The sequence below is a fragment of the Ursus americanus genome, chromosome 18, assembly GCF_024610735.1.
Source record: "Ursus americanus isolate L20-20 chromosome 18, mUrsAme1.1.p, whole genome shotgun sequence".
Taxonomy (NCBI): Eukaryota; Metazoa; Chordata; class Mammalia; order Carnivora; family Ursidae; genus Ursus; species Ursus americanus.
In genome coordinates this window covers 11,649,202-11,665,875 of record NC_142144.1, presented here as the reverse complement: position 1 = coordinate 11,665,875, position 16,674 = coordinate 11,649,202, and the positions used below count along the sequence as shown (strand labels likewise).

General features: G+C 46.2%; 1 protein-coding gene across 6 annotated transcripts in view; it reads left to right on the top strand.

The window, feature by feature from the left end:
* Positions 1-16,674, top strand: part of RABGAP1 (RAB GTPase activating protein 1) — a 159,768-nt gene extending 143,094 nt beyond the window's left edge. For all 6 annotated transcript variants that reach the window (XM_045790988.2, XM_045790986.2, XM_045790987.2 and 3 more), the window contains 6 exons: positions 372-482; positions 9,515-9,619; positions 10,430-10,513; positions 11,151-11,222; positions 13,400-13,597; positions 14,912-16,674. In XM_045790988.2, the coding sequence (XP_045646944.1) occupies positions 372-482; positions 9,515-9,619; positions 10,430-10,513; positions 11,151-11,222; positions 13,400-13,597; positions 14,912-15,034 (693 nt within the window). In that variant the 3' untranslated portion in view covers positions 15,035-16,674. The remainder of the gene's footprint in view (positions 1-371; positions 483-9,514; positions 9,620-10,429; positions 10,514-11,150; positions 11,223-13,399; positions 13,598-14,911) is intronic.

Sequence of the window (16,674 nt, the reverse complement as noted above, 5' to 3'; positions counted from 1 at the left end):
GTGACTAGCTTTGCTGAGTTCTTTTTAAAAATTCAGATCCACTGTTTCTAGGTTCAGGTTTCAGTTTGAATTTGCAAATGGAAAAGCAAGATCTGTTATGCTTTCAACCAGCTGCGTAGGTTGTCACAGTTCAGTGGCCTTTCGTCATGGTTAATCAGAAGTAGCTGCTTGACAAGGTCACTGGAACCTCAGTTAAATATTTCTCATCGGAGACGAAAAGAAGAAGTTATTGCTTGCTAGCACATGAGGACCGGCCACTCCTCCCATGATTTCCATAGGACTCAGAAATGAGTTTTGAGGGTTAGCCCTGAGAAATTGTCATCTCCATCTGATTTTTACATGTCTGTAACTGGTTTCTTTCCACCCTTCAGCGGGAGAACCGGCGTCTACAAGAAGCTAACATGAGGTTGGAACAGGAAAATGATGACTTAGCCCACGAGCTGGTGACCAGCAAGATTGCACTGAGGAAGGACCTGGATAATGTGAGTCTGACGTGACTAAAGGGATGGATTATTTTGAAACTTTCAGCTTCTCACTTTATCAAGTGCAGTCCTTGAATTGTAGTGTTGTTTTCCTAGTGTGTCACCTGTAAAGTGTCCCTCTTGCAAAACCACTTGCTCATGTCACTGTTGCTTCCCTCGTTTCCTTCAGGGGTTTTCCGGGAAGCCCTCCTTCCCACACTCTTCTTTTGCTATACAGGGTGTCCCTGAACTCCTGTCCCACCATTGTTTGATGACAGGCCTTTTGACTAATTCTTATGCTCCCACAGTTGATAGTCGCATTTAATCATTATCCTTTACTTATCTCCCCCAAGAAGAGATTTTGTTCCCCTGAGTGGTAGGTGCCTATAGATAGCATCGCAGACTGTACCGAAGCAGCTTGCGATTTCACCGGGAATTTCAGCTGGCAGATGTTCTTTCTTTGCTTCTCCTAGTCTTAAAAAGTTCAAGATGATGGCTTTCCTGGCAGGGTATTTGTCCATTTTCTACACTACAAGCCTCCCTTTGAAAAAGTGTGGTCTTTCATTCATCGTTTAGAGCAGAAGTTGGCAACCTTTTTCTGTGAAGGGGATAGTCAGTATTTCCAGCTTTGTGGGCCATATGGTCTCTGTTACAACATCAGACTCTGCCATTGGCACCGAAGTAGCCGTAGACAATAGGTAAAGGAATGAGCGCAGCTGTGTTCCAATAAAACTTTATTTACAAGAATAGGTAGAGGCTGGATTTGGCACATGGACTGTAGTTTGCCAACATCTGACTCATATTTCCCTGTCAGGCTCCTAAGATTACTATTCTGCTCATCGGTTTCCTAAGGTTCTAGAGAGAGGCTCAGGCTATTGAGGGTTTACAGGGAACTTACATGACATGTTGAACCCCGTAAGATCTATGAACTTCACAAGGTCCTTGACATCCACCAAATGTGTAGGAAAATACTGTGTTCTGTATTTCTTCGGAAGTCTGTGCTTTCATTAGATTCTCAAAGTGGTTCACTCAGATGAAGAGAGAGCAAGATGGCGGTATCTACCAGTTTTTATTTTCTTTAGAAATAGTGTTGTGGCGTAAACATCTTTGAGCAGGCCTGCTGTTTGTTGTTTCTTTTTAAGATTTATTTATTTGGAAAAAGAAAATAAAGATTTATTTATTTGAGAATGGGGGGGAGGGATGGGGAGGCAGAGGGAGAGGGAAGGAGAGCTGGACATGGGGCTTAATCATCCGACCCTGAGATCACAACCTGACCAAAACCAAGAGTTGCACGCTTAACCAGCGCACCACCCAGGCGCCCTGAGTAGACTAAAACCAGTTACTCTCCTTGCAAGTAGAGCAAGAAGTGGGAAGGTGGAAGATGAGCTGTGTCGCAGGGAACAGGGAAAACGCCACCGCATCCAGCCAGCCGCGGGCAGAGCAGCCGTCCTTCCTCTTGCTCGTCAGCTCTGCAGCGCTGCGTGTCACTGCGAAGGCTGCTTTTGCCAGTTCTGGGGGGAGGCAGTTTCCAGGCCATTAGTCCTCAGGAACCGGAACCTGGAGCTCTCGCTGCTTCCTCCGTTTACCACAGTCTGGCCCTCAGGTTTGAGTCGCCTCCTTCTGGCGCGGATTCCCGGCGTGCCGTCCGTTCTTTGTAGGGGCGCCGGAGGAAGCGCCCCCTCCTGCTTCAGCCTCTGAGCAGCGACACTGAAGCCGCCCCGCGCCCACCTGAGGCGTCTGCGCAGCAGCCGGAGGTCACGCAGAAAGGAGGTGAAAGAGACAAAGGAAAAAAATGGGTCCTCGGTAGGAGCTTTGTGTTCCAGAAAACTGTAAGAAGAGGCACCTTGAGCTAAGATCCCGGGTAGCTGTGTAGTTGGAGCTGCTGCACGGTCCCCTGCCAGACGTTCCCCCACCAGACGTTCCCCCTGCAGGTGGGCACAGACTTCTCATGTTCTTGACGTCTGCTCCTAAATGGCGTAAACCTTTTTTCAGGTGGTCTTATCCTGACACAGTAAAGAGCTAGGTTCTTTAACATTCCTGATACCAGGAGTGAGAAATAGTAAAAATAATGTGAATTCCCATTTCGTGATGCTCTGTGTGACCGGCGCTGCGATAAGCACTTCGCTGACATCTGGTATCTCTTACCCTTGCCTCAGCCTTGTGAGGAGAGTTACATGAGCCCCACTGATGGATGAGGATTTTTATAACAATCATGAAACTTGAGATTCAGAGAGAGATGGAGGTGCCGTGGAGGGAGCAGAGCCAGGAGTCTAACCCAGGCCCATCTGATTGGAAAGCCCCAGGCTTTTCTATGATGCCACGCTGTCTCCAAAATAAATATGGAACAAGCACCTACGATTTGGTGTCATAACTACATCAAAAACATAGATAGTGACACATAACAAGCAAACGTTTCCTGACCGCTTACTGAGTTCTAGGCGTTGCTCTAAGTGCTTTTGTCCTCAAAACAACCCACATTGTGTCAGGGATACAGTATGATCCCCGTTTTACTGATGAGGAAACTGAGGGATAGCGTGACGTTTCGTATTGAAACCCGGATGGTCTGACACCACAGCTCACGCTCCTAACTTGGCTCAAAGGAGCAGGGCCCCTGCTGCCCTCAGGCTCGGGAACTTCAAACCGGGGTCCCTTCCTCCAGCTGGCTGCTTCAGTGCTGAGAAGACAGACCTTCCCCACACTGGACTTGGAGTCCCTTTCCCAAGCCTGTCTTCTCTTGTTCCTTTAGAATCATCACTGAATATCAGCTAGGTTCTGAAGTGAGGGGCATGGGATCCTTTCACCCCCTTTGTTTTTGGTCTTCAGGGACTCAGGTTTTGGGGGGAGGGTTTTGAGAGAGAGCACACAAGTGGGGGAGAGGGACAGAGAGAGAGGGACAAGCAGACTCCCTGCTGAGTGGGGAGCCTGATGCAGGGCTCAATCCCAGGACCCGGTGATCACGGCCTGAGCCACCCAGGTGCCCCCTCAGTCAGGTTTTTGAAAGAAATTCATTATTTTCAGCTTTTCCCTTTTTGCATCCCAGAGTGAAACTCTGGTGTGTCTTACCAATTTTCCAGAACACTCTGAATTTTCAGTTGATGTTTTATGTCACTTTTGTTACAGGAGATATTGCTAGTTAGCCACAGAAAGCCCTAGGTGAGCCCAGCCATGCTGTCTCCTCTATGAAGTGGGAGTCCTGCCTCAACCTAACATTGCACAAGGTCCCTGGCACAGGGCCAGCAGGACCTTCCCTGAGTCCCCTCTGGCACACTGTCTACACTGAGTGTGATCAGAGTGAGGGAAACACTCAGGAGCCCACCTGCTGAGATTTCCAGTCTGGCTGCACTGCACACTAGATCTGTGACCTTGAGCGGCTTGCAGACCTTTCCTGAATGAATTACTTTGGCTTCTTCATCAAAAATCGATTGTATGGATGGTCTCCTCAATTCCATACCTGTTCCATTGATCTGTATGTGTATCCTCATGCTAACACCCGTCTTAATTACTGTAGCTTTACAATCTGAAAGTCAGGCCATGGGAGCAGTCTAACTTTGTTGTTCTTCTTAAAAAATATCGTTTGGCTATTCTGTCATTTACATTTCTACGTAAGTACTAGAATCAGTTTGTCAACTTCTAGAAATAAAAGCCTCTGGGATTTTGAATGGGGTTGCGTTGAACCTATAAATCTCCTCAAATTCTTGTGGAGAATTATATCTGAATAATAACTGAACTTTACAATCCATGAATAGGTTGTAATTTTCATTTATTTGGGTCTTTTTCAATTTCAGCGTTGTTTTTTAGTTTTCAGTTAACAAGACTTGCACATTTTTTTTTTAAAGATTTTATTTATTTATTCGACAGAGATAGAGACAGCCAGCGAGAGAGGGAACACAAGCAGCAGGAGTGGGAGAGGAAGAAGCAGGCTCATAGCAGAGGAGCCTGATGTGGGGCTCGATCCCATAACGCTGGGATCACGCCCTGAGCCGAAGGCAGACGCTTAACCGCTGTGCCACCCAGGCGCCCCAAGACTTGCACATTTTTAAATTTATTGTAAAGGATACTTCTTTTCTTTTCTTTTCTTTCCTTTTCTTTTTTTTTCCTTTTTTCTTTTTTTTTTTTTTAGATTTTTATTTGTTTATTTGACAGTCAGCCAGTGAGAGAGGGAACACAAGCAGGGGGAGTGGGAGAGGAAGAAGCAGGCTCCCAGTGGAGGAGCCTGATGTGGGGCTCGATCCCAGAACGCCAGGATCACGCCCTGAGCCGAAGGCAGACGCCTAACGACTGAGCCACCCAGGCGCCCCTGGATACTTGTTTTCTAAATTGCGTTTTCCAATTGTTTATTGCTAGTCTCTAGAAATAAAATTGATTACATGACTTTCTATCCTATGACCCTGCTGAATTCACTTACAATTCTAGTAGCTTTTTTGTTCACTGTTTAGGATTTTCCACATACACAATCATGTCATCTCTGAATAAAGACACTTTTACTTGCTTTCAAGTCTTTATGCCTTTTTCTTCTCCTTGTCTTCCTTCACTGACCAGGATCTTCAGAACAGTGTTGAATGGAATCACGGCTTTGTGCCAGGTGTTATCTCTGGGTTTTCATAGATCAGGTGGATGAAGTTCTCCTTTCTTCTTGTTTGCTGAGTTTTTGTCACGAATCGGTGTTGAATTTTGTCAGATGCTCTTCCTGCATCTGTTGAGATGATTATTTCCTGTTTCTCCTAATTCTGTGAATATGGGGATGTAATTTGAGTTTTCAATGTAAACCAACCTTTGCATTCCTAGGACACTTGGGGTTTCCTTTTTTCTCCTTAAGATTTTTATTTGTATTAAAATATTTGTGTTTATGAGGAATATTTGTCTGGAGTTTGTGTAACGTTTTGTCTTGTTTTGGTACCCGGGTAGTGATGGCCTTCTAAAATGAACTCGGAAGTGTTCCCTCCTGTTTTCTTAAGGACTTTTTGTAGGATTATTCCTTGATTAAATCTTTGATTCCCTAGTGAGGTCATGTGGGCCTGGAATTTTCTTAGGAAGTTATTTAATTATGAATTCAGTTTATTTCCAGATATGGAAATTTTCTGATTCTCATGTCTGTTTTTATAATTGTATCTTTCAGGTAACTCGGTCATTTTAGTTGTCAGAGGTATTGGTATAAAGTCATTGTTATTTCCTTACTCTTTTAATGTTTATAGGATCTATTGAGATGTTCTGTTTTTCATTCCTGATATGAGACATTTGTGTCTTTTCTCCTTTTTCCTTAATCTGACTAGGAATTTATCAGGTGTGTGGATTTCTTCAAAACCCAGTTTTTGGTTTAATTTTTTTCTTTGTTTCGTTTCATTGATTTCTGCTTTTTGTTGCCTTTATCCTGACTTCATTTTTGGTTTAATTTGCTCCTGTTCCTAGCTGATCTTTTTTTTTTTTTTTAAGATTATTTTAGAAAGAGTGAGGTCACACGCGGGGTGGGGGGGCAGGGGGCAGAAGGAAAGAGAGGATCTCAGGCGGACTCCTCACCAAGCACAGAGTCAGACTCGGGGCTCTATCTTGTGACCCCAAGATCATGACCTAAGCTGAAATTAAGAGTTTGACACTTAGCTGACTGAGCCACCCAGGCACCCCTGCTCTTTTTCTAGCTAATCTTAAAAACAAAGCTTGATCATTAATTCTAGACCCTGTTTTTCTAAAATAAGCATTTAAAGTTACAAATCTCCTTGAAGCACTGTTTCAGCTGCATCCCACATATTTTTTTTTCATTGTTTTTTTTTATTTTCATTCAGTTCTTATTTTCATTTTTTTCATTTATTTTATTTTTATTTTTATTTTTTTATTTTTATTTTTTTATTTTTTATTTTCATTCAGTTCTTATTATTTTTCCTTTGACCTGTGAATTGATTAGTAGTGTGTTGTTTAATTTTCAACTATTAGGGATTTTTCCCAAAAATCAATCTTTTTTTTCTCTTTTTTTTTTCTTTTCTTTCTAGATTTCATTTATTTATTTAAGAGAGCAAGAACAAGCGGAGGGGAGGGGCAGAGGGAGCGGGACACAGGGCCCACTCCCAGGACCTCGAGATCACGACCTGAGCCAAAGGCAGATGCCTAACTGACTGAGCCACCCAGGCGCCTCCTCCCAGAAATTTTTCTGTTGTTAATTTATAATTTAATTCAGCTGTGATCAGAGTACATATCCTTTCTGATTTTAATCCTTTTAAAATATATTTATGCTAATTTTAGTGCCTACCTTATGGTCTTATTTGGGTGTATGTCCCACATGTCCATTTGGAAGTGGAAAATGTGTGCTGTGTTACTGTGAGTGCAGCACTCTATAAATGTCAGTTTGCTCAAGTTGGTTGAGTATTATTGGAATCTTCCATGAACGTACTGGTTTTCCCTCTCTACTTGTTCTATCACTTAATGAGAGGACAGTGAGGAAATCTCTAACCATGCATTTATTTCACCTTTCAATTATGTTAGTTTTCATTTCCTGTAATTTGAACTTATTCACGTTTCAGATTATTACACCTTCTCAATGGAGTAAGTCTTTTATTGTTATGAAATGTCCCTCTTTGTCCCTAGTAATACTCTGCTGTGAAATCTACTTTGATATTAATAGTCACTTCTACTTTCATAGTATTGCCTGGTATACATCTTTTTCCGTCCTTTGACTTTTAATATGTCTGTGTCTTTATACTTAAAACTATTTTTTGTAGCCAGCATATAGCTGGGTCTTGCTTTTTTTATTCAGTCTGATAATCTCCTCCTTTTAATTAGAATGTTCAGGCCAGTTACATTAATGTAATTATTTCTATGGTAGATTTAAGTCTGCCACCTTGCTTATTGTTCTCTATTTGTTGCATTTGCTTTTTCTTTCTCCTTTTCTGCCTCCTTTGGTTTAAAGGTTTTGTTTTGTTTTGTTTTGTTTGTTTGTTTTCTTTAAGTAATCTCGACACCCAGCATGGGGCTTGAACTCATGGCCCCGAGATCAGGAGTTGCACTCTCTTCTGACTGAGCCAGGCAGGAGCCCCTCTGTCGTCTTTGGTTTAATTGGGTATTTTCATGTTTTCAGTTTATCTCCTCTATTGCTGTATTAGCTATTCCAGAGCTCTCTTATCTCCAGGCCTCTGTCCCCCAGCTTCCAACCACCTCAGCATCCCTGTTCCCTTAACTCTACCTCCTTGACCTTTTGAAACATGCTGTTTGGAACCCTTCACTCTCCTTCTTGGTCCAGAATGTGCCTCTAGGTAGAAACCCAGGGTGATAGTGGGATTCATCTTGTTTGTTTTCTTTCTCCCAGGAACCACAGTTCTGCATGTATTGTTTTCAGTGTCTGAAAACAGTAGTTTCATACATTTTGTCCATTTTTTGTTTACAGTGGGAGGGTGAATCTGGTCCCTGTTAGTCCTTCATGACCAGAAGTGGAAGTCAGGATTTGTGTTTATTATCTCCAGATGCTTCCTCTTCATAATGCTCATGCAGATAGAGTGCAGAGAGTGTGGTGCCCTGAGGGGACACGGGTTAGGCCAGTCCAGTAGCTTCTGTGCACATTCCTCTCACACAGCATTGAGAGTCAGCTCTTGGAGAGATGGCACAAACACTGGGCTTAACGTCCCACCACCTGATTGCAGATGATAGCTCTGCTATGTGCCTTGTGAGAACCTGAGAGAATCCCTTCCCCACCTGCCTTTTTATAATTGGGGAGCCAGGGTGGGCAGGGAGGCCTTGACTTCAAAGACCCAGTTCATGACCTGGCTGTTTCACACTTCTCAGAATCACTGCCATGGTAGTGATGCTGAGTGACTGAGCGAACGGACGTGTGTGCCCCAGGCTCCGGAGCACTGCGCAGAGGATGGTAACGGAGTCCAGGGGAGAGAGGAGAACGGGGACAGGTTGCTCCACAGATGGAAGTAAAACCAGTCTGTAACAGGACTTAGTTCTCCTCACCAGTTGTTTCCTCTGCTGTTTGGTTCTCATTTCCTTTCATTGCTTCTTGGGTTTGAGCTAGAGAAGGAGCTGACAGGCCACAGCCCGGACAGGACAGGCCTTAACTCTAGGACCCGCTTAACTGAACGCATGTGCACCCTGCCCTAATTAATGGCCTTCTGAGGTAGTGTTATCGAGCCGCTAGTTCTCCACGTAGGGCCCCAGCCCCGCGGCTCGTGTTCCTCCCAGAGAAGACACTGCAGAGCACGCGTGGTGTGGTAGAAAGCGCAGGCGCTCCGTGGCACCTCTTCAGCTGGGTGACGTCAGAAGCGCCGTTTAATTTCAGGGAACCGCTTCCATTCATTGTTGAAAAGGGGGCTGTGGAACGAGCTGGCAGAGATCCTCTGCGGCTAAGGTTGTGCAGCTAGGAGCTTCTGCCCCCAGTTCTGCGGCTGCCCTCTGACGCGCTCCCCTTCACTTATCCTTGCAGTGCCCAGCGTCAGGGGCTCCTCCGTCAGGCACAGCTCTGTCATTTTCACTTAGACACACAGATCTACCCACCAGACCTTTGCATGTTTTCAAAAAGAACTGGGGTGGAGGGGCCATTTCAGATCGTGGGTAAGCGAGTGCCAGGAAAGAGGCGGCCTCCTTTATTATGTGATGAGAATGAAATGTAGCCGTTGTTTGGGGAAGCAGAGGAAATACTGAGAGTCTCGGGGAAGAAAACCAGGATTTATTATTACTATTAATGATCATGACTGCTGCCTTGTATTGAATGCTTACCACCTGCTAGGTGCTGTGCTGAGTCCTTCCTGTGCCTTATCCCTCAGATGACAAGCCTGAAGCTCAGGAAGATTCTCAGTGACTTGTCCAAGTGTATGGTCAGAGAGCGATGAGTTGAGTCCAGGCTGTCCGGTGCCGAAGGCTGAGCTCCTAACCACTGTCCCTCACAACATCTGTGCAAGAGGCTGGGCCAGGCACTTCTGCATCAGTCTAGTCTCTGTCTGACCTCCAGCATATCTTTCCTTTTCCTGGATCACTTTCCCTGTCACGTTAAAAAGGGATCGTCCCGAGCAATTCAAATCCCATCCAGTTCTCAATTCTTGTTCTGTGACAGCATCTTTTACATGTTTCAGGCTGAAGAGAAGGCAGATGCACTCAATAAGGAGCTGCTTATGACCAAACAGAAGTTGATTGATGCTGAAGAAGAGAAAAGACGGCTGGAAGACGAGTCAGCTCAGGTAGGGGGAGCTCTGCCCCCCCCCCCCACGCGCCTCTGTGTCCTGTAAGCACCTGAGAGTCCCAAGGCCGGCTGGAGGCTTCCTGTTGGCACTGGGGAGCCACAGACAGCTGGCTGCAGTGTCTCTCCAAAGACTTTTTCTATCTACCATGTAAAGCATAGGAGTTACCAATAATTAGAGCATAGGAGGAGACACTGGGGCAAACCCATCCTTCCTTGGGACAAGAGAAATTCCTGTGCGTCAGCAACTCAATGTGAAAAGAGAGTGAGCGTTTCTGTAGAAGGAAAGCAGACATCTTATAATGTCTGGCTCTTGCCCTACCTGTCCACTGGCATCTCCCCCATAGAGCAGACTCTGGAAGGCCTGTCTTGCACCAGCTGTCCAGTCACTGGGCACGGGATGCTGCGCAGCCTGCAGCAAGTCCCTCCTTGCCCCCATGGTCCTCTCTCGTCCCCGGCAGGACTTCCTGAGGTGAGAGACGACGAGGCTCTGTCTCTGTATGGAGGACACAGCAGTCCTCTGATGAGCTTTAGTCCGTTGGGTCTGTGCTGCTTCCTCAGCTCAGGCCCACAGGCAGGGAGGGACCTCAGCAAAAGCCCCACTCCAAAATGGAGTTTCATGTTTGGGGGAGTTTTGACTTTTCTCTCCATCTCCTGGCATCGAGAGCAGGTAGGTGAAATGCAGCCCTTCCAGAGTCGTCAGATACTTTTCGAAAAGCCCAGAACTAAGCAGTTAGTGCCAGAGCTTTATATTTCCCTTAAAACAATCACTTTTCCTTTTTTTTTTTTTTTTTTTTTTTAATGTATGCAGTTAAAAGAAATGTGTCGTCGGGAACTTGACAAAGCAGAATCTGAGATTAGAAAAAACAGTTCTATCATTGGTGACTACAAGCAGGTGAGTCTGAGCGCCCTGTAAGTGGGCCGTGTATTCTGGAAGCCCTGCTTGTCTGGATAAATGCGTCCCCTCCACAGCCGCCTGGCACCTACACCGACCAGTGACGTCCCTACTGGGCAGGTGACCTCACTGCTCCTCAGTACTGACACGAGAGAAATTATCACTGTCTCAGAGAACTGTTGTGAGGATTCCATAAGGTCAGGTCTGTAGGGAGCCTGGTACGGTGCCCAGCATATGAACAGGCATTTCATAAAAGAAAGCCACCCTGTCCCTACGGCCTCGTGTTCACGTGTGGTCACATGATACAGAACCACTTCTCTCCCTGGCGCGTTGGGTGTTAACAACTAAATGGGTCTTGTTCTTTCCTAAACTCGGATCTCCTGCTGGCTCGTGAGTCTGTCACGTGTCTGTAAACCGTCGGCCGTGGAGTGTGGCACTGACAGTCCCTCACGTCCCGGGCCGATGGATGCAGAGGTGGTGGCACAGCAGAGGGGCCTCGGCTCGCCCTCAGCTCCCTTCCTGCCCCGCGCTCCACGTTTGCGGCCACTCCGGCTTCCACTGCAGAATTCCTCCCAAGCCCGGGTTCTGCATGTGATGACATGCTCAAGAGATTGTCACTTTATGTTTGTTTCTTTAGATTTGTTCTCAGTTGAGTGAAAGATTGGAGAAGCAGCAGACAGCTAATAAAGTGGAAATTGAGAAAATTCGGGTAAGTTTTCCTTTACCAAAGAGAGTCTGTTCTGTACCACATGGTTCCTTGTGCTTTGCTAGGCACCACAGCTTCTGGGAGGGGTGGTTGACTTCGATTTCAGAAGTGAGAGAAGCTTGCAAGGACGTGATGAGGGACCCGTCGTGGCCTGGCTCCGTGACCGAAAGCTGACGCTGTGCGGGTTTCCTCTGGAAGGAAGGAGTCCAGATGCAACCCGGGAGCTCTGGTTTTAGATCTTGAAATACAAACGCCCTTTTCCTCACATAACATCCTCTGGATGATGTGACTGTAACAAAAAGTGACCCAAGATTTGCACATGTCACGAGAGCAGGTGATCACTGCAGTGCCGCACAGGTGAGGGAGGGCTGCCAGCACTGGTTGTGGGGGGGGGGGGTGCAGAGGTCAGGACCCTGTGGTATCATTTGTCACATACACCCCTTCCCCCGTTCTGTAAAATGAGGACAGTCAACTCCCCCTCTGAGCTCAATTCCTTTTTGCTCTAATGGATCCAAATCCAATGAGAACTTTACTTTTTAAATGTTTTTGTTGCCAGTGCAGGGGCTTTTGTAATTTGGTACTTTTTTTATTTTTTAATTTTTTAAAAGATTTTATTTATTTGACCAAGTGAGAGAGAGTGCACATGAGCGGGGGGGGAGGGGCAGAGGGAGAAGCAGGCTCCCCCCTGAGCAGCGAGCCTGATTTGGGACTCGATCCCAGGACCCTGAGACCATGACATGAGCCAAAGGCAGACGCTTCACTGACTGAGCCACCCAGGTGCCCGGTGCTTGCTTTAAGCTATACCTGTATTAGAGCAGTCACCAGATTTTTCCAAGAAGAGTAACTTACTGAAAGATGCTCTGCTAACATATTTATAGCTCAGTGGACAGGAAGGTGGGAAAGTTCTGTGCTCATGGCCTTATTCACACACATCACCGTTTGACCTAGAGCAAGATGGCACCTGGCCTCCATCCTAAGCAGTGTTTAACTAGCACTGTCCATTTTTTTAATGTAATTTATTATCTGATTCTAAAACTAGCAATGTTCATTGCAGAAAATTTGGAAAATAAGAGTAAGAAAACAAACCCTTATATTACCCGTAGATAATCTCACCATTGATAACACGCTGGTGTGTGTTCTTTCCGTGCTTGTTCTGTGTTTCAGTATACAAAATGCTGTTCATTCTAAGCTATGAGGTTTTTTTCACATTTACTCTGAAATTGGGACATGTTTTGTAACTGATGGCCTTCTAAAGTGGTTTAATTGGGGGCACCTGGGTGGCTCAGTCGGTCAGGCATCCAGCTCTTGATTTTGGCTCAGGTCTCGATCTCAGGGTCATGAGATCGAGCCCCGTGTGAGCCCCATGTTGGGCTGCGTGCTGGGGGTGGAGCCTGCTTGGGATTCTGTCTCTCCCTCTGCCCCTCATCTCTCTCTCTCTCAAAATATAGTATTATAATATAATATAATATAATATAATATAATATAATATAATATTATAATATATAATATAATATAATATAATATAATATAATATAATATAATATAATATAATATAATATAATATAATATAATATAATATAATAAAAACGTGGTTTTAATTGGCAGCATATTTTCTTAGAGGAACAAATGAGGTTTCTCCCAGTCGGGGACATCTTATTTTAATGAAACGTGGTATATATTTGTAACCATGCTTCACAGACATTTCTGTGTCCTGGTTCACGAGCATTTAACCATTTTACCAAGTTATGAAAAATTCCTCAAACCCTGGAGGAATGTATGGCTGCCTGCATACTTCCTTGTATAAATACGGCAGAGTATATATTTAATTTCTCACAGTGGTTGGATCGTTTATCCCCCCATTATTTTTCTGTCTCTGATTCTGCAGTGAGAATCATTGTACAGAAATCTTTAGTCACTGCATCTTCGTTTGTTTAACCAAGGTTCCTTGGAGGTGAGATGAGCAGACCTAGGCAGAAGCATGTTCTTACTGATTTTAGCGTAGGATCCCACATGGCGTTTCCACTAGGGTATCTGCCAGTTTACAAAGAGAACAGAGTTTTTCGGGAGCTCTAGTGCTCAACCCAGAAGCCACCTCTTGGCTCCCCAAAGAGGAGATGCCCACAGCTTCCTACGGGCCGGCTTCTCCTCCTCGCCTGTTCACATCTGACGTTCACTTTCAGCAAAAAGTGGATGACTGTGAGCGCTGCCGGGAGTTTTTCAACAAAGAAGGTCGCATCAAGGGCGTGAGCTCAGCTAAGGAAGTTCTCGACGAGGACACAGATGAAGAGAAGGAGACGCTCAAGAACCAGTTGAGAGAGATGGAGCTGGAGCTGGCGCAGACCAAGCTGCAGCTGGTGGAGGCCGAGTGCAAGATACAGGTGAGCGCCCCCCGCGCCCGCCCCGCCTGGGCTGGAGACCCTAGAAACGGTCACTGTGCCTTGGGGGTTTTTTCCCTTTTAAACTTTGACCATAGTCCTTATAGGAAGCCCATTACTTGTTACTTACGAGTGAATACTTAATTAGTATTTGGCCTGTCAGAATTGGACTTTCTCGTAATGAGACTTGGCCATCAAGCTTGGAGTGTTTTTGGTGGAGCAGAGACATGCTTGGAAGTCACTGCTGCACCACCAAAATCTGCGACCTTGGGTTTGTACGTGACCTCCTTACACTTCAGGTTCCTCATCTGCAAATGGAGATGATGCGGGCCCCTATCTCATAGTTTGCTTTGAAGGCTAAATAGGATAAAGCATAGAAAGGGCTCGGCACAGGGCCTGAGGACTTCCTAAATCACCTCTTAGTCCCAGCTCCCATCACTTAACTGGCTTTGCGACTTTGGACGTGTAACCTGATTGATCTGAGCCTCCATTCCTGACAAAGAAATGGGGGTTTACTTCAGTCATCTTTATCTTGCGTGGCCGGTTCCACGAGCCCCCATCCGGAGCATAAGGTGGGCCCTAAGCACTGCTTGTGGAAGGGACTAAGTTCAGGCCTGAAGCTTAGGGCCTGGTCTCCCACATCGCACACATTCACTGGGCATCTGCTCTTTGCCAGGCCCTGTTCGAGGTGCTGGGGTTGCAAAGCTAAGACATGGCTTGTGTGACTGTCCAGGACAATAAGGAAAAGCACCACAAAGGCAGCCATATGTGAGCTGTGGTCAGAGAATGAACAAGGGTTGCAGCGGCAGAAGAGAAAGAACAGTGAGCTTTCCTGGAGGAGGGAGCAGCGTGCTGAGCAGCAGAGGGAGGAGAGGGCCTGCCCAGTAAGGCGTGTCAGGAAGCTAGGGGTGGAGGTGGGTACTGAGCTGGCAGTCTCTGGGTCCAGATCATGAAACACCTCAAATGCCTTGCCTGGGAGTCTAGACTTTCAAGGTCTTTGCTAGAAACGAATGGCGTGGACTTACCTGGAGCACCAGCCCTGTCTGCCTGGTGTGTAATAGGTTGACAGGAGAGAGAGGCGTTCAGTTAGGAGGTTGTTTTAATAAATAGACTAGGCAAGAAATGAAGAGGTCCTCACTAGCAAAGATTCCGGAACTCAAGGGATTCCAGATCCTTTTCTGCCGGGTGGAGACTGGGGGAATTTCCAGAGGCCTCTCGAGAGTAAATGGGCTGAAGTCTTGTCTGGGCACCGCTCTGGGGAGGCAACGGCACTGCCGCTGGAGCCCAGCACGCTCATGTACATTGTTCCCCTTGCAGGACCTGGAGCACCACTTAGGCCTTGCCCTAAACGAGGTACAGGCCGCCAAGAAGACGTGGTTTAACCGAACGCTGAGCTCCATAAAGACGGCAACGGGAGTCCAAGGGAAAGAGACTTGCTGAGCGAAGCGACTGCCTCCAGACACCTTCAGAAAACACGACACCTTTTGTTGCCTTCTTTGGCCAGATGTGTGATTCTGTGACATGTCCCAGGACCAGAATGTACCTAAGTCAGATCCGTAGAAGCATGTTGGTAGGTCACCGGGCCAGAGCTCATGAAGCAGGCAGCCTCTGGGGTACGGCTCTCCTAACTACTGATGCCGACAGGCCTGCCGGCTGAGTGACGCTCTGGACGCGCTCTGGGAAGCCATCTCGGTGGCACCCAGACCTCTTCCCGGTGTGGGTCACCGCCTCACCCAGCCCAAGGGCTGAGTTGACGTTGTCAGAGTTTGGGGATCCTTCAGGCTTTTGGTTTTTTTCTAAACCTTTAATCTTTTTTTTTTTAAATATACATATTATATGTATTGCGGGGCGGGGGGGCAGGGATCGGTAACTCAGATAATTCTTACCTTACTTCAGTGCCAGCGTAGGGCCCTCCAGGCAGATGTGGAGAAGCACTTTGTTTTAAATAGGAGGGTTTCCTGGTTGTAGCTGCAGCCACCTAGTTTTGTTAAACTACACGACGCACAGGTTTTGGGTTTGGCATTATTCACATTTCTGAGCAATTCTATGCAACTCTCGTAGTTCCTGTTGTTCTTTAGTGTTAGCTGCCAAAACTTCACGGGGCTGGGCTGGGTGACTTGACCGACATGAGACGGGATTAATCATAACGTGGACAAATCTTATTTTGCTTCATGTGTCATGTGTGTGTGTATATATATATATAAATATCTTTTCCCAGTGCGCCCAACTGACAGTGTTTAAATCCCAGACTAAGACTGATCTGCACAAGCTAATTATGTGGCTATCTGGGCACTTGATGTCACTCTGGGTTTGTCGGGCTCCCCTTCCTCCCTGCTCACAAGAGCTGGGAAACGTTCCCTCACTAAAAGGTTCCTAGTGTTTTTGCACAACAGGTCATACAAGCGAGAAAGACACTGCACTGTGTGTATGTGTGTGTGTGTGTGTGTGTGTGTGTGTGTGTGTGTGTGTGTGTCAACGCATGTGCTAGGGGTGTGCGTGCCGAGGCCCCGTCCTGCTGGCCCGTGTCCCTCCCCAGAGTGTGGCTGGGTGCAGACCTCGCTGTTCAGATGGACTGCAGGTTCTCACTTCAAAACTATGGAATGGAGGTTTTAGCACCTTTAAAAAAAAAAAAAAAAAAAGATAAATAACCTAGTCTTTTAATTTATATAGCGGTATGCTGACAGGCTGGCGCCGAGGTCTGGTCGTCTCCGCACGCAGGGCGCAGGTAGCTGTTCTAAGAGGCACTGGTCTGTGTATAAAGATACTTGGCTTGTTTTGTATCTCTTTTCCCGGTGGCTGTCCTAGCACTTGCTGAGGTCATCAGTGATAGGGGAGGTGACGAGCGGCAACTCCCCCCCACCACCACCACCACCACACCCTCCACCGCTTTGTGTCTTTCTTGTTCAGTTACCGAAACAGCTGTAAGCCCATCTAAAACTAGGTGCGTGGACATTGTGCTAGGGTAGTTCCAGTGTGTCAACTTTATGAATTGAAATATAAACCAGTAAAATTGTATTACTATTCCTTTTGTTGGTTTTATTTTAACAGCATATTCATTAAATATTTTGGTACAAAGAGTA